General features: G+C 41.3%; 1 protein-coding gene across 5 annotated transcripts in view; it reads right to left on the bottom strand.

Moving 5' to 3' along the window:
• LOC126475123 (inter-alpha-trypsin inhibitor heavy chain H4-like) overlaps positions 1-25187 on the bottom strand; it is a 306057-nt gene extending 280870 nt beyond the window's left edge. The window contains exons 1-5 of one of the 5 annotated variants that reach the window (XM_050102753.1): positions 25093-25187; positions 17337-17503; positions 17110-17220; positions 15017-15155; positions 11341-11452 (exon numbers count right to left, since the gene is read on the bottom strand). In XM_050102753.1, coding sequence (XP_049958710.1) covers positions 11341-11452; positions 15017-15155; positions 17110-17220; positions 17337-17503; positions 25093-25173 — 610 coding nt within the window. In that variant the 5' untranslated portion in view covers positions 25174-25187. The remainder of the gene's footprint in view (positions 1-11340; positions 11453-15016; positions 15156-17109; positions 17221-17336; positions 17504-25092) is intronic. The other 4 variants (XM_050102761.1, XM_050102734.1, XM_050102744.1 and 1 more) reach the window with 4 other exon arrangements.
• Between the last annotated feature and the right edge of the window lie 2343 nt (positions 25188-27530).

The following is a 27530-nucleotide window of genomic DNA, read 5'->3' as shown; positions in this document are numbered from 1 at the left end:
CGATCCTTGAACGGTTTTCCATTAAAACTTTAGACTCGAGGTAACCACAAAGAAAAGCATATGGACAAGAGAAATATGCAGGATGGGGGTGCTACAGAATATTGCAATCTCAGTGGCATTTCAAGAGTATTGCTTGTTTGCATCATCCTGCTGAAAGCGTGTTTCCTCATCTGAATCATAGGGATCGAGTTCAGGCAGAGGAACTGCTGCCGATCACTATTCTCTTGGATACAGTTTGTTTTTACACTACCCCCTCTTTTCTCTCTAGTGCTGCCAGTGGTTTCAAAAAAATGGTTCAAATGGCTCTGAGCACTATGGGACTTAACTTCTGAGGTCATAAGTCCCCTAGAACTTAGAACTACTTAAACCTAACTAACCTAAGGACATCGCACACATCCATGTCCGAGGCAGGATTCGAACCTGCGACCGTAGTGGTGGCTCGGTTCCAGACTGTAGCGCCTAGAACCGCTCGGCCAACCCGGCCGGTAGTGGTTTCAGAGTGGCTCTCTCCAGACTTGATGGCATAGGGAGATGCTCCACGAGCCTGTGGAGGTAAGTTAAACTCCCAATGGAAAGAGCATTGAGCTTCAACAAAATTACCCGGAGTCTTGTAATATGCCTTTACAGTATCCCACACTGCGTGACTGGCCAGCTCTCCACGGCTACTAATTCCACCCCCCGTTCCATAACCCCCACTGTCACAACCAGCCAGTCTTTCCCACAGTGACATTTTCTATAGATTATTTTCAGAATAAGTGTTTTGATGTAATATTTCTCATTTGTAAAGCAGGTACATATAATTACCATGCACGTGAAGGCAACTGACGTTACTGCTCGTACAGAAGCTTAGTTACTCACCATCACTCACTATAATAAAACTACCGATTCCTGATCCCAGCTATGGATAATTACTGTTTCAAAATATTTTGTTTGAGAACAGTAAATGTATAAATAACTCTGTGAATAGAATTGATCTTCTGAGGCACAATTGTGATTGGACAAACATTGCAGTGTGGTATAAATCTAATTTGTCTAGGAAATATTGTATTCTAAAAAATACTAGTAGAAAGGTTCATTAAGAGTTACTGAAACTGTGCTCTCGACCATCTTACAAAGGTGTCTAGCAATAACTTATTTATTGAGCTGCAGTACTTTTTCTTTTTTCTTGCACATTGTAATATTACGGTCAGATGAGGCGATTAGCCTGCCCTCATTTGCTAAGCCACTTGGCAACGCAGTCACAACCACCAGTGAAGTTTGGAGTCATAAACCGAGGGACGTCACAGGATATTCCCATAGCGTCTGTTGTATGGCTGAACATATATCGGGCCGCTGGTCGATCCATACCTGTACTGTCTCACTGGTGTTAGCATTTGTAGTGTAAAGATGCTGTACGTAGGCAGATATGACAAATGGACAGTTCCAGAGGTCACGGGCCGTCAACACTTAATGGTCGAAAAACAGTTTTCCAAGCAAAGAAATGCCTTCCAGGAATAACGTTCTTGTGAATATGTGTTGCTCCTACTATGAGAATCGTGGACAGTGGGTAATAACCAATGAAGACGTTGCAAGATAATATGATTGTCCATAAAAGAACAACGACACGGTCAGTCAGGTGAATAGCCTCGCCCACGAAGCGCTCCTTGCAGAACGCTAGGGCAGAGACCATATGTTGTGGGAGACTTCGACACAGCAAAGGAGACACTCCCAATGTGACTTGACTGGAGAGACTTCACTTGGAGAGGTGAGAGTAGCGACGTCGATTATGGTTGAGTTTTTGTTTCTGGTCAGGGCTGCCGCTAACACTGGGCATCCATCTCTGGCTGCTATCAAATGCACAACCACTTGCTGTATCCATGCTGCTACCGGAAGATGTTGCAACCCGACTCCAATGCGTATTCAGCCACGCCGCCAGTACATCTACCACCGCCCAGTAAATGACATGCTCCACAGCAGTACCAAAAAAGCCCGTCAGTCGATTCCGTTTGCCTCTTAGCCAACGCGATTAAAACTCTGGTAACGCCCATGAGACTTTTCTTTACTAATAATGGGCATGTATTTTATTTGAATATACAAAGTGTTCGGAAATTCCCGATACAAACTTGTAGGACTTGTGGAGTGGAGTGAGTATACAGTGTGGTCCATTGATAGTGACCGGGCCAAATATCTCACGAAATAACCATCAAACGAAAAAACTACAAAGAACGAAACTCGTCTAGCTTGATGGGGGAAACCAGATGGCGCTATGGTTGGCCCGCTAGATGGCGCTGCCATAGGTCAAACGGATATCAACTGCGTTTTTTTTAAATAGGAACCCCCATTTTTATTACATATTCGTGTAGTACGTAAAGAAATATGAATGTTTTAGTTCGACCACTTTTTTCGTTTAGTGGTAGATGGCGCTGTAATAGTCACAAACGTATAAGTACGTGGTATCACGTAACATTCGGCCAGTGCGGACGGTATTTGCTCCGTGATACATTACCCGTGTTAAAATGGACCGTTTACCAATTGCGGAAAAGGTCGATATCATGTTGATGTATGGCTATTGTGATCAAAATGCCCAAAGAGCGTGTGCTATGTATGCTGCTCGGTATCCTGGACGACATCGTCAAGGTGTCCGGACCGTTCGCCGGATAGTTATTTAAGGAAACAGTATGTGAAACGTCAACCACGACCTGCAACAAATGATCATGCCCAAGTACGTGTTTTAGCTGCTGTCGCGGCTAATCAGCACATCAGTAGCAGATAAATTGCGCGAGAATCGGGAATCTCAAAAACGTCGGTGTTGAGAATGCTACATCAACATCGATTGCACCCGTACCACATTTCTATACACCGGGAATTGCATGGCGACGACTTTGAACGTCGGGTACAGTTCTGCCACTGGGCACAAAAGAGATTACGGGACGATGACAGATTTTTTGCACGCGTTCTATTTAGCGACGAAGAGTCATTCATCTACAGCGGTAAAGTAAACCGGCATAATACGTATTATTGGGCAACGGAAAATCCACGATGGCTACGACAAGTGGAACATCAGCGACCTTGGCGGGTTAACGTATGGTGCGGCATTATGGGAGGAAGGATAATTGGCCCCAATTTTATCGATGGCAATCTAAATGGTGCAATGTATGCTCATTTCGTATGTAATGTTCTACCGATGTTACTACAAGATGTTTCACTGCATGACAGAATGGCGATGTACTTCCACCATGATGGATGTCCGGCACATAGCTCGCGTGCGGTTGAAGCGGTATTGAATAGTATATTTCATGACAGGTGCATTGGTCGTCGAAGGACCATACCATGGCCCGCACGTTCACCCGATCTGACGTCCCCGGGTTTCTTTCTGTGGGGAAAGTTGAATGATATTTGCTATCGTGATCCACCGACAACGCCTGACAACATGCGTCAGCGCATTGTCAATGCATGTGCGAACATTACGGAAGGCGAACTACTCGCTGTTAAGAGGAATGTCGTTACACGTATTGCCAAATGCATTGAGGTTGACGGACATCATTTTGAGCATTTATTGCATTTATGTGGTATTTACAGGTAATCACGCTGTAACAGCATGCGTTCTCAGAAATGATAAGTTCACAAAGTTACAGGTATCACATTGGAACAACCGAAATAAAATGTTCAAACGTACCTACGTTCTATATTTTAACTTAAAAAACCTACATGTTACCAAGTGTTCGTCTAAAATTGTGAACCATATGTTTGTGACTATTACATCGCCATCTACCACAAAGCGAAAGAAGTGGTCCACCTAAAACATTCATATTTCTTTACGTACTACACGAATATGTAATAAAAAATGGGGGTTCCTTTAAAGAAACGTAGTTGAAATCCGTTTGCTCTATGGCAGTGCCATCTAGCGGCCAATCATAGCGCCATTTGGTTTCCCCCTTTAAGCTAGACAAGTTTCGTTCTTTGTAGTTTTTTCGTTTGACCCTTATTTCGTGAGATATTTGGCCCGCTCACGATCAATGGATCACCCTGTATAATATTTTGAATAGGGAAATGTCATCAAAGGATGCTAGAGAGCGTCAAACTTATACGCGCCGGCGCCTGTAGATGTATGTTTATTTAGGATGACTCCATAATGACGTAACAAACTTTCGAGGATGATTTATCTATTTGAGGTAAGGGTCTCTGGTTCGGAAACGAATGAGCAGAAAATTACAAGGGAAAGTCATTTTGATGGCTCTCACAGTAGAATACATGTACCGGTTCTGTTGTTACTAAGATTGCAGGAGATGCAACTTTCAGAGCTGGTAGTAAGGAGCAAAACAAGAAAAAGAAAAAAATCGAGTAACCATGAGCTCTAAACTGCATAACTTAAGAGCTATGAGCACTTGTTCAATAGAGATGTGTTTCACACAAGCGAACATGAACAATTGCTTATAGATCCTCTGGCATGCATTTTAGAGCCCATTTTTACGGTATATTTTTTTCTTGATTTGATCAATATTACCACCACTAAAACTTACATATCCTACGTTCTTATCAACAACATGCTGATATGAAACTTTCTGGCAAATTAAAACTGTGTGCCTTGGAAGGTAGGAGACGAGATACTGGCAGAAGTAAAGCTGTGAGGACGGGGCGTGAGTCGTGCTTGGGTAGCTCAGTTGGTAGAGCACTTGCCCGCGAAAGGCAAAGGTCCCGAGTTCGAGTCTCGGTCGGACATATATATATATATATATATATATATATATATATATATATGTATAGGCGTCAGAGCCTCTACCTTTGACGCTCTGTAGCGTCGTTGGATGACGTTTCCAGACATGAGTTCCTGTTCAAAACATTATGTACGCACTCCTCTCTACAAGTCCTGGGGGCGTGTGACGGGTATTTCTGAACACCCTGTATAACAGGTAACTATTAAGTAAAAATATCAGATGTAGTCTTTCTTTTTATAATGTTCCCATACTCTGTAGTGGATATGCTGTAGCTCTCAATGGTTTTCCACTCACTCTGATAGCGTTCTTTACAAATTTTATCAATTGAGCTGCTCGGGGGAACACAATGGCAAGCGCAATCGCCGTGTATTTTGCGGTATATGGCTAATGACACCACCTGTGGGATGCACAATGCAGTAAACTTACTAGTAGTTCCAAATTCACTCAACAGACGTCAGGGCCGAACTTCATGGTAAGCACCACTGTCCGTCTGTTGCGGAAACATAATGGTAAGTGACAGAGAGAATGGCGGCAAGTAAAAACGTCTCCGAGATTATGGCAACAGTGAACATGGCAGAAGACGAGAAATATACTTCCAATGATACTAATATTTTCGAGAGGGATCCAGAATACATTCCTAACGATTCAGATGACTCAGAGGTATGTCATTTTGTAAATATACTGTCTTTAGCACGTTTCACGAACATAATGGTAAGTGCATGTACATACCATTATGTTCCTGAAGTACGTTAATTTTGAGGTTATTTTAGAACGGCTACATTTTTTTGCCTAAGTGATGTGTGAATGCGCATTTCTCCTTTATATTGTTACATGTAATAATAATAATAATAATGGTAACGGTAATAGTAGTTTCCGTTGTTATACAGGTTAATAGCAAATCAGATCATATTGTCCAAAACAACGAACAGTGTATCGCTCCTGCAGAAACCATTCAGGAACAGACAAAGAGGTCGTCTCGGAAAAGGTGCTGCTGTGGCCAAAATAAGAACTGGAACATGGTACTGTTTGGAAATATTTAATTTCAACTGGTAGATTTCGTGTGATTGAACACCACTTCCCCGTGAGCGGGCACACAATGTTGCCGTCCGATAGAAATTTCGCGACAATTGAAAATTACGTTCGCCGACAAGTACAAGATGTGTACAGTCCAGATCAGTGGTGCGAGATCATCAAGAAGTCGGCTAAGAAGTATCCACTGCTTGTATATAATATGAAAAGAGAGGATTTCTATCAAATACGATACTCTAAAGAAGCATTTTGTCTTCAGAAAGAAGACAGTTGATGGTCGAGATGTCAACCTAAGGAAAGTATGTAGGTGGAAGGTGACCTCCGAATATCCATCATCTTTATTCATCAGCGAGACATTTTTTCATGACATTTGGCATGAAATAAGCTTCAAGAAACGTGGAAGGCAAGGACCAGTTCCTATGCTTCGACTTAAATACAATGGGCAAAGGCTTATTGAAAAGAAGAAAGTTGCTGACGTCCTGTCGCTCCTAAATTACATACCTCCTGTCCACCATGGATTTATCCCGTCACTAAAGCCAACAGTTCTGGATGAAAAAGACTTTAGTAATGAGAGTGATGAATGATTTTGCAGTTTCAGTAAAGTGTTGAAGACTTACTGTAAAATTTAATATGAAATGTTCTATCACTATGTGTTGTTAATGGTGTATGGTAATGTAATAGTTTTTGTATATTTCATTTGTTTTAGTCAGTTCTGAGTTTCATTTATGTCTGTTTAGTAGAAGATAGATATTAGAATCGCTACAGAATAAAAGGACTGTTCAAAAAAATTATTCAGATTTGTAGATCAATTGAAACTTTAGATGCGCTGTATCTCGAAACTGTGATTTTGGCGCTTACCATTTTGTTCCCCCTAGCAGCTCAATTTGTTTGGGTTACAATCTGCTAGGAATTTCATATGGACTCTTTGGTGGAGACTGCAGCTTTTCTTATGTCAAAGGACTTAAACACAGCAACACCTACTTACGTTACAAGCTTATTGACAGTGTCTGCACAGCACAATATAGGGGAATTTGAACCATACTCTACATTCTCTGTGCTACCTCTTTCCTTTTGATATGAGAAACTCTCTTTTGTATTTCCGAGTCTTCAGTTACTTGTGTCTGTTAATCGAAATGGTCCATACTATTATGATGTAAACAAATGAGAGCACCTGCTCCTTACCCGTGATCCAGAGGAGAATGTGATGAGCGTGAAGTTGTCACGTGGACTCAGCTCATCAAGGATGGAGACCATGGCCTGCCTCAGCTGCTCTATCTTGTGACCGCTCATGGAGCCGCTCACGTCCAGCACGAACACGATGTACTTCTCCAGCGGTGGCAGGTCTGGTGGTGAGTAGAAGTGCACGAAGTATCCGTCATCAGTCACCTGTCCAGAAGAAACGTTTCAGCATTGTCAGTGAAGTCATTATGAAAACTGAGACTAATCAACGTAGCACAGTTCAACAGTATTACAATGGTGCATTAAAAAATGTTTCAGGTTAAGAAGAAATCATTAGCTGCAAAGACACAGAAAATCATTCTTATTGGTATTGAAGTATTTGGGGATCATGCATTGTGATCTGTTCCATAACTCTGTATACTCCAAGTAAGTGACCCTTATGAGTCACTTGATTGCCAGAGATCGCATGCCTTGTGAGTCGAGAGGCCAACAGCAAAACATCTCTGCCCAGAAACGCATATCGTATCTACTTGAGGTAAAGAACTTTGGCCAGAGTGGGCCAATGACTATTCAGGCTGGCAAAATTCAGTTTTAATGACTTGCTGTGGAAGGAGGGAGCTTCACTATTGCATCTGTGTCCTGTTTATGTGTAGTTTAAAAGTCTGATTGAAGATGGTGGTATTCTGGTGTTTTAACATGCCATTTTGTGCAACGGAGTATGACTGCTGCTTGTTGCAAATGCTAGCTATGCCATTCATTGATGATCCATTCACAGTTTCCGTGTTTCAAACGTATTTTCAAATAATTATAATTCAAAGTAACTTCTTGTACCATGCATTTGGCAATTTTCTAGGGGGACTTCATTGTTCCTTTGTAGCCTATTATAATCCACGTGCATTCGTGGTTGACGATATACGTTTGTAACGTTTCCACCTGTGACAACAAAGGGCTCACGATATCTCCCTCTCTCTCATAAAAGACAAAGCAAACATTTTCTAGCTTTAGTTGTGGATATTATGTAGTGATTACGTGATTTACGAATTTGTGCATGAATTATACTGATGATCTATACTGTCCATGTGAGACTACCATTTCCGTAATTTTTTTTCGCAAATTGCAAGCGAAAATTTCTCTGCTTTTTCGCACACATGCTTATAGGAGTAAAGAACTTTCCTTTGTCGACCCATATCCCCATTCTGCTATGTTATTTCCTGATAAGCAGACTGAAGTAGTTGTTTGATAATACGTATAGCCACCACAGCGTACACTTTAGTAATTTCTGATCTGATACGTAAAACTGATGTTAAGCATGTAGTCTATAAGACAAGATTCATAACACGTCTGGTATTTGTTTAGACAACGAGTACCCAAATGAAATTACTCTGTGCTAGTTAGAAATGCTATATAGAAAACAACCCGATTGAGCTTGAAAACGCTTTACCACTCCATTACCTAAATTTTACAGCTCAGTTTGCGTCTTTCAGGATCCCATATTTGAATATTTGATACAAAAATCAGGGTGAAATTTGTTCATTACTTGTTTCAAATTAATGTATTACAATACTTGGTGGACTATCAGCGTGAATAAATAATTCAACTTTTCATTATCTTATATTACTGCTTCGAGATAAAGTGACAGCAACATGTGTTGAGGAAGTGTGAGATTAAGGAAAATCATACCACCATGGGCACACAATAACCTGCATTGTGTTGGGCAATGAAAGGAATAAGCATATGAGTGACACAGCGAAGACATGTACATTTTGGGCCTGAGCGCTATAGCATTGTTACGTTGGAATGTTACATTAGCACTATAGCGTTGGCTTTTCCTCTAGTTTTGAGACAATAGGTACACAAAGCACTAGGTTGTTATGATCATCTTCAAACTTCTCTGGTGGTTCCTAGCCTCAAACCCACTGCAATTTCAAAAGTACACTCCAGAACATATGCTAGATCACCAGTTCCGTGTTTCCAATCAGTGACAACATCCGTCACAAAGAATGTGTGAGTAAATTCATTGGTGTTAAGATCAACAGTATTTAGGTTGATGGAGAACCTTCACTTGTTTCGGATATCACAGATAATTTCGCCCACTATAAGTAGCAAGTGATCTCATCAACAATATCTACATGTGGGAAAATTATACGACATAGTAGCATATTCATTGTTCAGCACGTACATTTCAACACAACCACGCTCGTTTACATTTTGAGTTTAGCTACACGTAGTCCATACAGTCCCCATCTTACCTTGCTTAAATGGCTAATATGTGGACTTGTCCACTGAGTCGAGGGATTGTTTCAATATGGGATGGCCTAATAACAACCTGTTTTTGTGACAGTAATATTGTTGTATTTGTACCAAACCATAATCGAGAATTTGTGTCAGTATTTGTAATTTGTAGCATAAACTGGTACCTACTGTGACGAACCCTTCTTAGTGCTGGACGGTTATTTCCAGCAGAATACACGTTTACTTTTATATTTCTAGAAAAATTTATTTGTTCTCTTTGTATCCAGCAGTAGCAAACAAATACGGAAACTCTAAAATGGAAAGAAAATTAAGAAAAAAGAGAGAAAAAGTTAAAAGCCGCCACAGAATCATTGGAAGAGCTTTAAAAAATGAGGAATACGAAAGTAATACATTAACAAGTATAAACTTTGTGAAAAAAAGCCATTATGTGAATGGCATTAATGGAAGTTGTGAAAGACTTCACAGTGAGAAACTGGATATAAAAACTGAAACCTTGACGAAATCAGAAGTGAACTACAAACAGAGGCAAATAACTTCTGATACCTGAAGAAAGAAAAGTGGCAAAAACATAAATGTAGCTCAGGCAACAATAATTGTCCCGTCTTCTAGGGGGGAATAACATGATTCCAATTTTTTGCTCTTCTTCTATCATTAATATTCTGCAGAAACCATGAGGGAACAGAAAAGATGTAGAACAAGTATAACATTACAAGCATTTCACCACTATGCTTTGCGGACGTAGTTGACATTCTATAATGAAGAAACACGTGGAAGAAACGGAAAAAGAAAAATAAATACGAACAAGCAGTCTACTCAGAATAAATACCTGTTGGAGGAGATAGTTGAAGTAAAAAGAAGTTACAAATACAAGATGAAGTAACAAAAATTGCTCGATATTAAGAAACACAAAAGACGATTAGAGGCAAAAAACCTTGTTCAGAGGAAGACACCAGCTGATATTAACATTCAACAGGGATTAAATAGAACATTCTTAGATGCATCCTTAAAACCAATTTCGTCAGTGCGAATCAAATATGAACAAGACAGTTTATTTATATGGGTACTGCGAAGAATACGGAGGCTGATGTGTACAAGAGAACAGTGCATATCGGTTATATGGGCAAAATATGAAATAAAAGAGGTGTTAATCAGAGTGTACATAAAGCCCTTACAGCAAGAAAGATCTCTCTACCGCTGTTAACTCCTAAAGCATTGGCGATTATTTCATTTAATACTGGAGATACAGGATATAATAGAAGGGTTTTGGTTATTTATTATGTGGAATGCAGTCGTACTTAGTAGACTGACGAAGGGAAAAAGTAGTTGTGGAAAGGCATCAGTCTGTCGAAATGAGAACATAGGGTTATCATATCATTTAGTACTCATTTAGTGCATTTAGAAGTACCTGAAACCAAACTATATCACTTAGAACAAGATTAGCCACTACACTACGGAAGAAGTGAGCAGAGGGGTGACTCACGAGTATCTGGTTGGGGCTGGCGGCGTGGTCGACGTCGTAGCGCACCAGCAGCTGTCCCTGCACGCCCTCCGCCCTCAGCGCCGCCTGCTCCTCCCTGCTGGGAGACCACCGCACCACGGCTGTCGTGGGGGAAGGCCTCTCCGTGTGCGCCAGAGGGTTAGCTGCGTGTAGGCATTACTATTTACAGTGATTTACGCGTATTCCGGTATCTCATTAGGCTTAATAACTTAATTTTTTCGAGTACAAGAATTTAAAATGCCTGAATTCTTCACGAGATTTCGGAATTTCGGCCGGACGTCCTCAACATCTGACCACGATATTTCGGCTGGCAAACAAGCAATTATCTTCAGGTGAATTTACCACTGTAAAACTGAACTGAAAATGGAAGACTGTCTGCCAGCCGAAATATCGTGGCGAGATGTCGATGCCACACAGCTGTAATCCCCAGACCTCACGAAATGCTCATTCCACTGATAAAATTTTAAGATTCTGTACTCTCAATTAGCCTGGATGTGTAGAGAAGCAACTGATCAGCCCTTGTTCTCAAAACGATGGTACATTTGAAATGCTAAGACAAGTAGTAAGATGAAGATACTCTATATTCAGAGCAAAGGACGAGCAGATCCTGTGTTTATGGATAAAACTTCCATAATCGTGGCAAGTACGTTAGTGGCGTGTTGAACCTGAGACCAGCGGTGTACTCACTAGAGTTCTCTTCGTCTGAGACGTCGTTGCTCTGCTGCAGACTGGGGACTTCAAGGAGGGTGATGTCGCTCGTCTCGTTGATGTGCACCTCCACCGATAAATCGTTCACGATCTGTGGTGCAGAAAGAAAATTATAAAGTAAACTGAATAAAGGCAAACCTACATTTTCACCATTTATAGGTTTACAGGTATTTTTCCACAACGTTTACTGGAAAGCACTATTGGATAGTCTGTAGGTATCAGCGATAACATAGGTGAAAGGAAAGTTGACCTTCAACTTGTACAAAAAGCGAAGTCGAAGGTCATGAAAGGGTCACAGAGGTTGATAATGAAGGTCACGGTGTTGTTGACTTCCCTAATGTTAATTAGTCAGTACTCGTACATTGACTAATGAGTGGAGGAAACGCTTTTAAAGATTAGGGAGGAGAAACAATAACTTTCAGTTTTGCCGATGATATTGTAATTTTATTAGGGACGACAGAGTACTTAAAGGCCATTTGAACGGAATGTATAGGCCCTTAAAAAAAAGGTTATAAGACAGATACAGGATTACAAGCTTTCTCTAGGAAATTCCTTGAAGAAATCTTCTCGGGGTGTCATATGAGTCGTGTCGTGTTGTGACAACGTTTCGACAAGTTTCCCACTAGTTATCTTCAGTCGAAGAGACGAAGACGACGAGTAGGAAAACGTCGAAACACTGTAAGATGAATGTTATCAGGAGCTAAGCAAGGGTAATGGAATGTAGTCGAATTGAGCCAGATGATGCTGAAGGAATTATGTTATGAAATGAGACACTGAAAGCTGTAGATGAGATTTGATATTTGGACAGCAAAGTGAAAAGCTGTAGACTGCCAACAGCAAAAACAAATTTTTTGAAGAAGACGAATTCGTTACTATTGGCTTGGTGCATAGGATCGTAGCGTTTTCCCGTAAGTTTAATAAACACAACAAGTACACATAACAGAGACTTTAGTCATCAATAATATATGTTTTTTCACTATTTACAACAGTCTGCCAACACTGAGGTAACTTTTCGATTCCCCAGCTGTAGAAATCACATGGTTTTTAGGCGAAGAACGCATCGAGCCATGTTCGAAGTGCATTTTCAACGAGCAAGGAGGTTCTTTGAAGGTTGTTCGGCAAAGAGCGGGAGAGATGAAAACCCGAGAGCGAAATATCAGTTGAATAAGGTCGGTGTGGAATGACTTCCCGACCCAACTCCTGTATAATGTTTCTTGGGAATCTAGTAGAATGCGTGGATCACATCACTTCACACACTCCTCCTCTTGAACTGCGTCTGCAAGACGTCTCAGTGGTTGACGATAAATCTCAGCTGTTATGGTTACACCTCGAGGAAGCAATTCGTAGTACACCACACCGTCTTTTATGGATACGCGTACATCTTTGTACAGAATGTTCCTACTTTGTTTGGGCTCAACCATTTCCTTGATTTCCTTATGTTAGAATAAAGACACCATTTCTCGTCACCAGTCACACTAAAAGAGGGGTCGGTGTTTATCACGAGCCAGCAGATGACAAGCAAACAAAGACGCACATACGGCCACCCGCAGATTTTTTTTTTATTTTTTGTTTTGAGTTAGAGCTCGTGATACCCGTACATCCGATGTTTGAACCTTCCGCAATGGGTTCACATGTCGTACAATGGTCGAAGCTCACAGTTCGTCACATTTTCCAGTTCTTGAGTATACCGTGATTGTGAATTAATGCGTGTTAAAAGGTCTTCATCAAATCCCGAGGGTCTACCTGAACGTAGAGATCATTAATGCCAAAAAGATACTGCTTAGAAGGAGAAAACCATTTTCTTGCAGTGCTCTGCACATTGTCGTTATCCCCACACATGGTGAAAAAGTTTCCTGCTGGCTCATCTAGCGACATCCCTCTATCGAACTCAAACAGAAGAATACGTCGGAAATGTTCCAATTACTCCATTTGGCATTCCGTTTTATAGCTCTCACAGCCCCACACACTATCTCCATATGAGAAAATAACAAAATAGAAACCCAAATAGGAACAATGAACTATAAATGAAAAATGACAATCGATAAATAAACCCATAACAACCGGAATTTCAACGTGCCAAACAGAAACACTACGAACATAAGCACCAACTTAATAACTGCGTAGGCTTCGGAGTCAGTCTGTTAACACAGAATTTTTCTGAATATCGTACCGCGCCACAGCGTAAAAAGCAACATTAGACAAAGCAACGTTTCGGCTACGGTTACAGAGGTGTTCTTCTTTGCCTAGACCCGGGAACCTTGCTTTTTTTGGTATTGTTTTTCACATTATGACGCAATGCGATACTCTTAAATTTGCGATCATCGAAAATAAATTTAATATTTAGGATGTCTTTCTTGAAGATATTAGTAGGTAGTCCCGTCTGGAACTCAATTGTGGACGATAAACAGCTCAGAAAAGAAGAGATCAGAAGTATTCGAAACCTTGTACCATATGAGAATGCTGAAGAGTGGAATGGATACTTCTGAGCAGCTACTGAATCGGATCGTGAAAAGAAGGAAAATATGACACAGCTTCATTAAGAAGAAGTTGGATGATAAGGCACGCTAGACGTCCGGGAATATACAGTTCGGTAACTGAGGGCAGTGGGGGAATAAAAAGTGGAGAGGGAGACCGTGGCTAGACGACAGTAAGCAGGTTCACGTCGATGCAGGTTGGACTAGTTGGCAGAGACGAAGAGGCTTGCAGAGGACGGAACAGCATGCAGATCTGCGTCAGACCAACCTGTCTGAGGTCTGAAGACCACAATAAAAAGAGTCAGAGCGATGCTAATCTCCGTAACAAATTTGGAGTCTTGAGGTTCAAGACGTTTTTATAATCTTTGTTCCATCTACAATCTTGATACCGCTTTTATTTTAATTTTCTCTATTATTTATTTATCTCTCGATAACTATTACAACCAATGGTGTCATTACTCTGTCCCTATCGTGCAAATGTTGCAGATCAGGCCCGGGCTGCCAAATTGATAGTCCCTGCACGGGTGTAGTCACTTCGCTAATCTATAATCTAACAGACTTTCCAGTCAGATTGTCGTAAAAACAGCCTGACTCCTCATTTCGTACTCCATTCGTTCTTGTGATTTTTTTCTGAGTAGTCTTCAGTTTCATGCACAAAGGTAACTTATTCGGAGAAAATACGAGTTGGCACACTTCCCAGTTATTCTTGCTCTTGTTCCGAACTTTCATTTCTGCAATCACATCCTGATTTTATAAGTTAAGCAGTAGTTGTAATGAACGACACGTCTATGTTATACCATTCATCACGAGGTATCGACTGGGTTGAACAGCCTTCATACAACTCTAGTTACAGACGTTCGTAGCTCTTTCGATTTTATCTTTGCGTTTCTTTTCTTTTTTGAAGACTCGTTATAGATTTCTTTCTCTTCACAGAACTTCAACAATTTTATTGAAAGTTACTTTCTTCAAGTTCCCATTGTATATGGAAGCGTTCGTAGACAGCTTAGAAGAAACTATAGGATTTTTAGCACTATCAGAACTAATGCTAGGTACTGGAGAAGAACCCAAAAATCGTGGCTCAACACCCATGTTTCCACACGCTGTTTTGCAGTCGCGGCTAGCTAGTAACTCTGAGTATTCTCGGTCCTTAGTTCGCGGGTACCTACTCAGAGCAGACGTACCTGTCCGGGATTGAGGTTGATGCGCAGGTTGTAGGCGCCCAGCTCCCTCTGCAGCAGCTCCTCGTACGTCAGGTTGAAGGTCACCTTCTTCTGCGCCTCCACGTTCACCGACACGGACACCACGTTCGAATCTCTTGCACTAAAACAAAAATAAGGCAAATTTTTATATGTTCTCGATCAAAATAGGAACCTTGAAGCAAAGTCTTTAATACCAAATTTTAGATGCTTTGGGTGCATCCACCAAGTTTAGAACACTGCCATAAGGTCTAGATGGTGCCCAAACTGCATATGATAAAACAAAATTTTTAGCAAATCACAGTAGCAACATAAAGTTAAAACTGCGAGTAACGAAATAAATAGGCCCATGGATAGAACAAGTGGAGCAATCATTATAAATAACCGCAAGGTATTGCCACAGATTGAAGATCATGTTGGAGAAGAGTACTCTCTGGTTCGAAGAGACTCGAGATTCAAATGTAACGAAAATCACTGCATATCCCCTATAATGTCTCAGTTGTAATGAGTAGAGTCCTTTGGTGAAGTTCGTTACCGTGTACCTTGTTGAGGGTAGTCTTGGTCTCAGATATAACGAGAACAGTCAGTCTATATAGCAGCTAACATTTATTTATTCTGGTAACCGGATTCAATAAAACGTAATTATCTTCAGGCCACTACGTCCGTAGTGACATGTGAAACTGGTATATAAAACTGCTGTAGATACCAAACGTTATTCGGTAACAACTGCTCCATAATATATAAATATTAGTGGCGATGGATACGGAATGGCTTTGTTATGCTGTCTAAGATCGCTGCCGTTCCAATACAGCTTCAAAAGTTAACTTGGTTGCAGGGTCCATAGAATTTTGAATGTCCTTTGGCAACGTGGCAGCAATATCAGATGCTGAATGTTTTGCAGAACACGAATCATACATTAAAAATTTCAGTTCGCTGAATACGCAGTTGCTCAACGCAGCCCCATCAATTAATACCAAATTGTGTTTGGTGAGACAAAGATGCCTTCCCAGCAACCTACCGTGTCTGCCACGAAAGAAGTCGTATAAATCACAATTGGAACAGCAGCTAAAATTTAACTGATGCACGTAATGGGGCTCACGTTATTATGAGAGTATATAGAAAAGCCCCTCTCACAAGCAGTTAACGACAGTCCGCTGCTCCTGATGAGGACGATGAAGATAATCGTTGAAAACTCGAGATTTTATTCTAATCCGGTGCGCCGAGGATCTAATAAATTTTTGTTTCCGATCATTTCTCTGTCGTCTGTCTCTCTCCCTTTTATGCACACACACACACACACACACACACACACGCGCGCGCGCGCGCGCGCGTGCGCGCGCAAAAGGTGGCCTACAGCCCCTAGAACCCTGTAATAAGAACTGCGAAACATGGATAGTCACGTATATGGTCGATGTGGTTCATATGTGTGTTATTGTCTTCACAATGTAGTACGCTAAGGTAACATCAATTATGGTTTCACTTTAAGTGAAATGGGCAATTCTTAACATGATGTTTTATATCTCCAGATTCTTGATATCTGAATAATTCGTTATCATGCTGTGCTTTGGGAAAATGGCCACAAACGTTTTGAAAAACAAATAACCCATAACACCTGCCATGTAGAGCATCGTTGTTGCTAAAATGCTGTTTATTATTATATTTGCTAGTTGCTAATTCCATATTTTACCTTTGTGCCGGCGAATTTTTGGAAGTCTCAAACCATGCGCTAAGGCTGATCTACTTTAGGGCAAGATTTCAGCTTTCCACACACGCGAGCCCACGCATTACACTAAGCGCTGTGAGAGAAGCCGCGCCGCGCGAGATAAGCCGAGCGGTCTAGCGGCGCTGCAGTCATGGACTGAGCGGCTGGTCCCGGCGGAGGTTCGAGTCCTCCCTCGGGCATGGGTGCGTGTGTTTGTCCTTAGGATAATTTAGGTTAAGTAGTGTGTAAGATTAGGGACTGATGACCTTATCAGTTACGTCACATAAGATTTATATATATATATATATATATATATATATATATATATATATATATATATATAAGTAAAAGAGAGAGAGAGAGAAGCCGCCGCTACCTGAGCTGCACGTGCGCGGCGCCCAGCCCGGCCTGCACGGCCTGCTGGTACTCCTCGCGCGCCTCCTCCTTCCCCTTCACGTACGCCTCGTACGCCTTGCCGTCCATCTCTCTGCAACAACACAACACGTCACCTTGTAGTGCACACCCTGTCACTGGCGTTATTCGTGACACCACACATAAGAGAAGTTTCACTGATAACAGGCTGCTAGCAGGTCTGCAACTCACATGACGAATCCCGATATGAAGGCAGTCTCCGGCAGGACGGCGTCGAAGCTGATTTCTCTGGACACGTTGGCGGTGTTGGCCACCCTGCTGGTCACCACAGTCTTGGCGTACCGGTTCCGCACGCGGCTCACCACATGCAGGCTGTACACGACAGGTGGTGGATACCCCTGAAACAAGGCTCAACTTCAGTATTGTAGCAAGCTTTCTCATTGCTTCCCCCTTTCCCCTTGTTTTCTTCATTTTTTGCCCCATTCTTCTCCCTCATTTCCCCCACGTTCACCTTCAATTACTCCGCATTCACTCAGTTTTTATAGAAACGAAAAAAAATGCGTGCAACACAACTCTAGTGGATCTGTAATCTTATTGACTGCGATACTTAATTGACTAATGGACTGATTGATTCTTTGTTGGCAGTTGGCCACTTGACCATATTGCCATCTCAGATGTCAACAAATGACTTTTCCAGCATCTAGAACTTCCTATAAAGAATTAAGAAACCTTTCATTGATGTTAATTACAGGAAGAGGTTAGAGCTATACAAGAGATTACGAATCAAACAGTCGCCAACAACGGGTTCACAGTGTACATAATTAATGAGGTGTAAATTTGGTAGTAGTATTTCCCCCACAAAAGTATTTTTCCTGCTGTTCCAAACCGATCGATGTGTTGCCAAAAATTAGGACTTTTTATTGGTGGAGTCACCAAGGATCATACGCTCCCAAGTCCACTCGGAAACACTGTTTACTAGAAATTTGTTGGTTTCGGTACATAGTAAAGGTTAGCCTGTGAATCTGCTGCCACATTTGTTGTCCATGTGCTTAACTTTATTACTATGAGGTTAGGCACGAATTCGGTTGCGCCTCCAGAAGACGTGTGTTATTTTGGCAACTTCTGTAACAACACGTGCTCGCGTCCAGTTCTGCAACAAGCCGACCGCCAGCTCAGCGATGCTTCTGTGATTGGCAAAGCGCTCATGCGTCCGAGCCCCTCGTTCTCGTCACTACCAGCCACATGGCTCAGTAACTGCCTGTTTATTTCCTTCCGATTAGTTCATTCTCTCGGTACATCTAGTAATTTTCCCTAAGGGACGAAACAAGCTTTTTTTTCTTGTGTTTTAAGTGTTCTTATTTGAGTCCATAATAATCCATAATTGTGTATCATGGCCGTTCCTAGATTGCGAAGGCTGCCTCACCATCCCCTTTGTGTCTGAAGCTAAAATATGGATTTTAAATTCAATTACAACAGCTCTGAAATTCCTCCGTAATGCTTCTACCTGTGCCTAAGAGGCTCAAACAAGCCACTATTGAAACATCTACTGCAGGCAGCGAACTCTTATTCTAACGGTCAAGGGCACTGGTAATATTTCCAGATAAACCATAATTTGTGTGTAAAACTGCAGGAAAGGCTGACAGAGTTGCAGGTACGTTTGTGATCGTCAGTATGAATGAAACATCGTATTTCCATTCTAACTAAAATTGTCCTTTCCATTTATTAATCTCGTCACTAGCGGTAAGAAATCAACGCATATATCGTAGGTCGCTCTGGTGTACTTAGTCGTAGTGAGAGTATCACGAAGTAATATTTAAATTTTGGTTTTGATTTTTGCCTGTTAATATATCTATTGAATTCTGTTTTACATATAAAATGAAATTTAATATGTCCGGTAGATGAATTTCTCAACTTCACATTTATTTTGTAAAAATAACATGTCGGTCACCACACAGCGTAGGTTTCAGCAATGTAATCCTATGCTGATGGATACCAAGGGGTTGGTTCAGCTAAGTAACTACTCGTACTAATGTTTCCCATCTTCATTCTCATTATCTCCTTTCCTCAAAAGTGCACGTATATTGAGCTCCAGGGCTTAATGTTGGTGGCTGTGTTGCGTAATGGTAGACTATTTGTGGTATCAAGTTCTTACTGCCGAGGGAATCAGAGAAAGAAGAAGATATCACAGCTGATACCTGCCGTACTGAGACTTTGCCGTAATCCTGAAAACTGACTGCGTTTATATTTTGTGAAATTAGCTGCACATACAAAAGTTCACTCTGTAAAATGTAATTGTCGGTGACTGTTACGAAAGAAAACTTTTCATCCTCGCTGTGCACGATAATGTAAGTAATGAGTAAATAGGGTTATAATTTTATGATATGTTGATCTATTTCATTTCATAAACGGTACTTGGTAGCGTAACAGTCTTTGACAAGTGCACAGGGGCGAGTAATTCGGCTTATGGGTAATACTCGTATTTTATAGAGTAATGAACCTCCTACTGGCATTCGAGAGGTTCTGCATAGTCTGGTGTAATGGCATAACAACCGTAACATTAACAGTGACAGTTTTTGTAGAAATAAAGAGGCGACACCATTTTCATCAAGGCTGAGAATGCCAGAATGGTGCAGTCTCGATTTTATTGACACCTAAGACCCCGGTATCATTTTTAAGTTTTACCCTGTTCTCGTATTTTAGAGAAAACTGTCGTTGGTAATATCAGAACTGTATTATATTAGCGTACTACTCTTTACTGGAGGTCTCCAGCGAAGTGGGCATCGGTTATTCGCAATATAAACCTTTTGGTGGAGGCTGCATCAATAATTCACGAGAATATAACACTATTCACCACATTATTAATATTGTCTTTTATTGCAACTTGCATTTACTTAAATTTGCATTACTTAATAATGCAAGGATAAATTTCACCAAAGGATCATAGGTTAATAATTTTTTCAGCGAGTTTGGCTGCTGGGTGTGAAAGCAGACTATATACGGCTCGATCCTGCGACGATATCTAGCCAATGTTTCAAATAGAGCCGTCCATCGGCCAGCTGCCTCCAGCGCTTAATCCCGTCACAAGATGTAGAGTAAGCAGCGTTAGGGCAGGTCAGCTGGAAACATTGTCTTGAAAGTGCTGAGAAGTAAGGTAATACGGGTATCTAAAAGACGCTGATGACTGCTGATAAAGCCGGCCGGAGTGGCCGTGCGGTTCTAGGCGCTACAGACTGGAGCCGAGCGACCGCTACGGTCGCAGGTTCGAATCCTGCCTCGGGCATAGATCTATATGATGTCCTTAGGTTAGTTAGGTTTAATTAGTTCCAAGTTCTAGGCGACTGATGACCTCAGAAGTTAAGTCGCATAGTGCTCAGAGCCATTTGAACCATTTTTGAACTGCTGATAAGGCACACATTTTGGTGGGGCCAGCTGAATCCGCATGTTCGGCGTTATTAGACACAGCCTACAGCCAAACCGGATTGCGAAGGAGCGGTTAGCGAATCTTGTAAGCGACAGTATAGTAGGTGGGTTTGGGCTCATTCGAGGCCAAATTCCGATGAGAGCGTGAAGAAGGACGACACCTTTCTTAGGATGAAGTTATGCAGAACATCCCCTATCTTACCTACGTTCGTTCACGCTGCAGATTGTTCAATAAATGAGAACGCAGATCAGATTTTACAATATGTTTGTTCCATTAAAATATTATGGATGTGAAAGGGAAACAAGATGAATTGCCTGTAGATCTGTACACTGACATTGTTTGTATCTCAGAGTATCATTTACGTTGGGAAAAAAATTGTGAAGCTTCCTTTAGAGGAGTGCATCATACTGATTTCTATGAAATGAGTTCGTTGCAGAAGGGAGGTGTGCCGTTTATGCCAAACGTATGATCTTATTCATGAGAGGTGAGATCTCAAAAGTCTGTAAAAACAAAATATTTGAAAACGCGCAGAGGAGTTTGAATTTTCAGGGAAAAAACTGTCGTTATAGACCTCCGCAGATTCTCCCAGTGTAGTCTACAGAGTTTCCCTTTGCAGACTTGATAATGCGCAAGGCTCGGTTCTTAAGAAAGCAGGAGGCTGAGCTCGTATGACGATGTTAATATAAACTCTCTGACTGATTCGCCAGAGGAAAGAAGGTTAACAGATTTGCATGAATATGACGACCTGGTACAGACAGTATACTTTACAACTAGAGTTCAGAGAAATATCGGCATAGTGATAGACAATATATTCGTAGTTTGTTCTCTAGTTAATGGGCAGTGTGAGAAAATTACCAAATTACTGTCAGACCATGAGGCACAGATTGTAATACAGAAAAGAATCGAAGCAGAATCATATCCCGAAGCAGTAAACAAAAATTTTGAGATACGACTCCACTTGCAATTCACACGTTTAAAACCGGTCTCTAATGGCTGGAGTTGAAAGAAGCCTACAGTCTTTCCAATTATGAAGGTGCAAGCACATGTGAACCAATAATAAGTGACCGATTTTTATAAGTGATATCATGTAAGAGGAAAAAGTAGCTGTATCATAATGTAAAGGACACCCAGAGCCCAGTAACAAAAATTTGCTGCAGGGAATACTACAAAGAGCAATAGATTTGTTACCAGGCAGGCTGAAACAATTTATTACACCAGGAGAATAGAAACCATTCGGAACAGAATTAAAACTTTATGGTTAATTGTGAAAGAACTACACGGCAGAATATATGTGTACTCGACGTGTTACACCTCTGTTTTGTGAGAGTGAAACTGTTAGTTATCCGCCAGAGTTGTGTAAAATATTTAATTACCACTCCTTAAGCTAAATCAAAATTTTATTGGTACAGATAAACACAAAGAACATTCCGAGACAATAATATCATATGCAGCAACAGAAAACAAGGAAAGTCGAAACTGAAATCAGTTATTCCATTATTAAAGAGTAAAGACGCTTGAGGATATGATGAAATTTCAAGTAGGGCTAAGAAGACCAATGCACCATTCATTGGTTTTGTTCTTAGTCACATGTACAATCAATCTTTCAGCAGTGGTCAGTTTCCTGATTGTTTGAAATACTCGTTGGCGAAATCAGTTTATAAAAACTGAAGCTACAACATGAAATGTGTGGAACAGATAACGTAAAGAATCAGCGTCCAATTTAATTGCTACCAGTGATTTCAAAAGTTTTTGGGGAACCCGTGTATACGAGAGTATTGACACGACTCAGTAGGAACAATTTTCTGTCAGAGTCTCAGTTTAGTTTTAGGAACGGGGTATCCGCAGAATATGTCACTTTTTGCTTATTTATGAGGCAGTAGTAGGGCTGTATGGTAGGTTGAGGACAGGAAGTGTTTCCTTTGATTCCGAAAAAGTCATTTGATTGTGCAGACCACTCAATAATTTTTCATAAATTGTAACAGTATAGTTCGGGGGAAAAGTTTATCAGTGACTTAGTTCATATCTGCAAAGTAGAAAGCAGAATGTTGTCCTCCACTGTGCGCAAAGCGGGAAAGGTTTGGATGTGACAGAGGTCATGTAATGTGGGAACGGTTCTATCGCTTTTCTTGATATACATCACTGATCTGCTAATAAACATGACATATAACACAAAAATTATTCGCTTTGCAGATGACACGGCTATTATTTAAAAAATAGTTCAAATGGCTCTGAGCACTATGGGACTCAACTGCTGAGGTCATTAGTCCCCTAGAACTCAGAACTACTTAAACCTAACTAACCTAAGGACATCACAAACATCCATGCCCGAGGCAGGATTCGAACCTGCGACCGTAGCGGTCTTGCGGTTCCAGACTGCAGCGCCTTTAACCGCACGGCCACTTCGGCCGGCTATTATTTAAAAGACGTGGAACGTAATATAAATTATATAGCTAATAAGGTAGCCAGTAACATTGGCACGTGGCTTTCAGAGAAGAGATTAACTCTTAAGTGTAACAAAACGCAGTAGGTAAAGGTTTAACAAAACGCAGTAGGTAAAGGTTTGTAAAAGGAACATTTTATTGTTAGAAGATCACAAAACAGTCAATGAAATCGACAATTTTAAGTCGTTAGGACGGAGTGAAAATGATAGGCTTTCTTGTAAGAACCACGTTGAAGATCTTGTGCAGGAAGTAAATGCTGCTATCTTCACTGTAAGTATGATTTTCACTGTCACTGACAATGAAACGCGAAAGTCTGTCTACTCTGCTTTCTTTCACTCTGTACCTCCTACGATGTTACATTTTCAGAGAGTTCTGTACTCTCAAAAAAATACCCTTCGTCCAGAAACGGGTGGTCACTCATATCTGCGGTGTCATTTCACTGACTTCGTATAGGCCGTTGTTCACGTATCTCAGGATTCTGCCAGCCTCATACATGAATTCCTTCATCATGATCATCACGATGTATGTTGTTGACAATAGTGCTTCTTTCAGAAGAAACTGCCACCCCCTGGATAATATTTTCTGAAGCACTGTACAAAAGCAGTATGTAATATTCAGAAAATTTAATTCTGAGTAAAAGTCAGTAGAAATAAAAATGATAAAATCGAAGTATTCAAATCGAAGTTGAAAGGTTTCCTTGAGGCATAAACTTTCTATTCTGCGCATGAGTTCTTCGCAGTAGTTGAGAACTTTTCTTTGTTGTGTGCTATCTATTCCATTACTCTCTCTTTGCACGTTTCATTAATTATTTAATTCTTGGTTTATAAACCTTCCAGTCAGCATTCTTTAATCAGTGCAGTGACTCGTTTTATGGCCATGTAGCTCTGGCTCGCATGGTCCCACGGAACTTGATAAACAAATAAATAAATGAATCAACTCATCCCTCGACGGATTCTGCTGGCGGAAATCAAGTTTCGATATCTTGAACTATTTGTAGTAAAAGTTAAAGTATCTGTGTGAGGTTAATGATGCCGCTACTGCGTTGGTGTTGAATTCTGAAGTAACCAGTTAGAACCTCGATAGCTGAAGTAATTTGCGTCTCCAGGATTTGTTATTTGGTCAGCAGAGAAAGAACAACGGTTACCCTAAAGTTACTCGTCGGCACACTGCGTCATTGTCGTAAGATTGTTGCCACATCTCACCTTACAGTCTCAAGGAGAGTGATCACATGATGCTAACACATTGACCGTCCCTCTGCCGAAAATGATGAGTAGCATGGCTGCTTCGTCTTTGTCAAGAGGGCACTGACTTCGAAGAGCAAAAGAAGGAAGGGAGGAATACGAGGTCATATTTTGGAATGCTGGTGATGGCCGTATGGGAATCTGACTGTCCTTCTCACGGGTATCGGTCCAGTGCGTTAAGAGTGTATCGATATAGGACAATGTATCGATGGCTCACAAAGTGGAAGCTGTTGTTTTAAAAACCGCCTCGGGTTATGTTGGGTTTTGAAACTCCCATTGCCAAAAAAATAAGTATAGCGTAACAAGTAAATACGAAAGAATTAAATGAATTTATCTTGCTGTGTAGGGCGATAGACAGTTACATTACAGAAACCTAGAGGGCAAAATCGTTGAGAAGTTATGAGTGCGCTGTGGTTTCCTACTCGGAGACATAGGTTTTCATTCGAATCTTGTTGCTGGAAGAAAATTTCGCCACTAGTGGTCGGCTAGCAATGAGGATAGAGGTATTGGTGAACATTTCTCACAGTGTACGAGTAAACACGACGTCATGCACATCCATTACAGCCGCCTACATTCAACAGATACGTTTGCGACACAAGTGTCATACAGCAGGAGTAAAGAAGTCAGTGTACGTGGAGGCAGTGAATCCATTCTTTACAACGGAATGCTCTATTTCACGGACGCACAGCATATCTGCGTGACCCAGGCACTTAACACACTGCTAGGGGGCAAACACGACGTCTTGTATGGAATGATTCTGAATTTTATCTCGTTCACCTGTTGGAAATCCCTACTAGTACTGCAAGTCCCTTGGGGCAGAGAACGCTGAGAAGTTCCTTGTGATTGCCTCCCACACGTTAATAAGGAATGATTCGTCTACTCACCGGCGCGTCCTCAGCTGCGGCCAAGGTCAGCGTGAACACCGCCACGAGCGCCGTGGCAACAACTGCCTCCCAGGTGCGCATGCTGTCTGCGACTGGCCGGAGACGCGCCGCCGCCTCCATATAAAACAGCAGCAGCGGCCGATCTCTGCATCTGCTTTCACAGAAAGTGACGTCTCAAGACGCCGATCCCTGGAAGCACCTGACCGCCGTTGCAGCTTCCGCCATCTTCAATGGGCGCAAGTTGTACACACCTCGCGAAATGTCACCTCTCAGCAACGTGCTTTCCTGTGAGGGAACATGCATTGAGGACTACAGTTCTCGGCAACCGCTAAAAAAATATGATTTGAAAATAGCTCCACAGTGAACTAATTAGATATGTTGCTGTTACTGTACTGGGCCTGTTTTACATCACATCCACGTTTTATCAACAAGTTTTACACGTACGAGGAAACGAAATTTATGTTCAGACTGACGCATTCGACTAGAAATGAGACGTCATAAAAGTATGCTTCGGAAATCGCCATCATCTGTATGAAGTAGATGATGTTACTAATGATTATTATTATTTATCCCCCACCTTTCCAATTAAAACAGGCTTACGACAAGGAGGCGCTCTTTCAAGTGTCCTCTTCAACCTTACATTAGAGAAAGTGTTTCGGGAGGGTATTTTATATTTATACTATGGTCTCCGATTCGAACACAGTGAAGTAAAACTCGTGGCTTATGCAGATGATGTAGTGTTGCTGAGTGAAACTGAAGAAGAACTGAAAGACATGTATAGATCTCTCAGGCACAGTGCCAGCAAAATGGGACTTTTAATTAACCAAGAGAAAACAGAACATACGGAAATAGGTCGAGTCATAAACCCAAATCCTTACTTTGAAATTGACCAACATTCTAAATTCAGAAAAGTTATTCGGTTTAAATACCATGGATCACATTTAAACAGTAAAATATCATAACAATGGATATAAACGAAAGAATAGCCTCAGGGTCAAGATGTCTGTACTCTAGGCAACCCACTCAAAGGTAAAGCTTTGTCAGTCACCACAAAGATGAAGATATACAACACTATCATCTGCCCCATAGTACTGTACGGTTCAGAAATCTGGACTCTTACAAACAATGAAAGAGAAAAACTGAATGTTTTCGAAAGAAAAGTAAGGAGAAAAATCTGGGGACCTGTGTTAGAGAATGGCGTATGGGGAATTCGAAAGAACAATGAAATTTATCAGCTAATGAAGCAACCCACTATCATCCAGAAATTAAAAAGTAGGAGAATACAATGGGCTGGACATGTGGCTAGAATGGAAAACAACAGAATCACCAAAAAAGCATTTGAAGGAACTCTCCGGGGGCCGTTGGGCCGACCTCATACAAGATGGAAAGATGACACAGAGAAGGACATCGCAGCATTAGGAATTTCCACAGGGTGGAGAGAGACTGCGATAGATAGAAGGCGGTGGGAGCAGATAGTTGATGCAGCGCGTGGTCTACATGGCCTGTGATCGCTGAGGAGAAGAGGAAGAAGAAGAACTTTTAACGGAAGTGTGCTACAAGTCACATAGCAAATAATTAAACTAAATGGTACAGTTTGGCCACGATTAGTTGGCCATTTTTACTGGTGCCGCCAGTAGTGGAGAGAATTGACGTTAGTTGTAAGACATCTACTTCAATACGAGCGCTGCCAATATATCGGCGTGTATCACATCTGGTTTTGTATAAGCGCACTATATATTAATGGTGCCAGCACTGCGGCAAGGAGGTTGTGCCACCTTCCTCTCAGTGCTCCTCTCCCACCGGCAGTCCTATTGTAGACGTAAGACTCGCCTCATACTGCTTCCAGCAGCCACCGCGCGAATCGTCAACTTATCAGGAACAATTATACAAGGTGATTCCGTGATGGTGCTACAAATTTTCTGGGATGATGGAGACTGTAACTGTATCAAACTGAGGTAAGGGCCGCTGGTCTGGAAACGGCCGATTTGCGAAAAGCTTTCTGATACTTCTGACAGTGGAATACACGTACCAGTACTGATGCAGCTAACACTGTAGGTTAGGCAACATTGACAGGTAGTAGAATGGACCAAAACAAGAAAAAATGTTTACTAACGTGGGCTCTAAAATGCATACCTTAAAAGCTATGAGAACTTGTTCATCTTCGATACGGTGAAACACAACTCTTCTACTGTAAGCTCTTTGGTTTTAATATTTTTGGAGAAAGTACTATGGACCAAATCAAGGAAAAAATGTCCAGTTAATAGAGAGTCTAAAATGCACACTTTAAGAGCTAAGGAAACTTATTCAGTAGAATAGATTTCTTTCACAGTATCGAAAGAAACAAGCGCTCGTAGCTCTTAAGGGAAACATTTTAGAGCCCAGGTTAGGAGGCATATGTTCTTGTTTTCGCCCATAATACCACCTCTGAAAAGTTGCTT

Source organism: Schistocerca serialis, chromosome 1, assembly GCF_023864345.2.
Source record: "Schistocerca serialis cubense isolate TAMUIC-IGC-003099 chromosome 1, iqSchSeri2.2, whole genome shotgun sequence".
Classification (NCBI taxonomy): domain Eukaryota; kingdom Metazoa; phylum Arthropoda; class Insecta; order Orthoptera; family Acrididae; genus Schistocerca; species Schistocerca serialis.
This window is presented reverse-complemented; position numbering and strand designations above follow the sequence as displayed.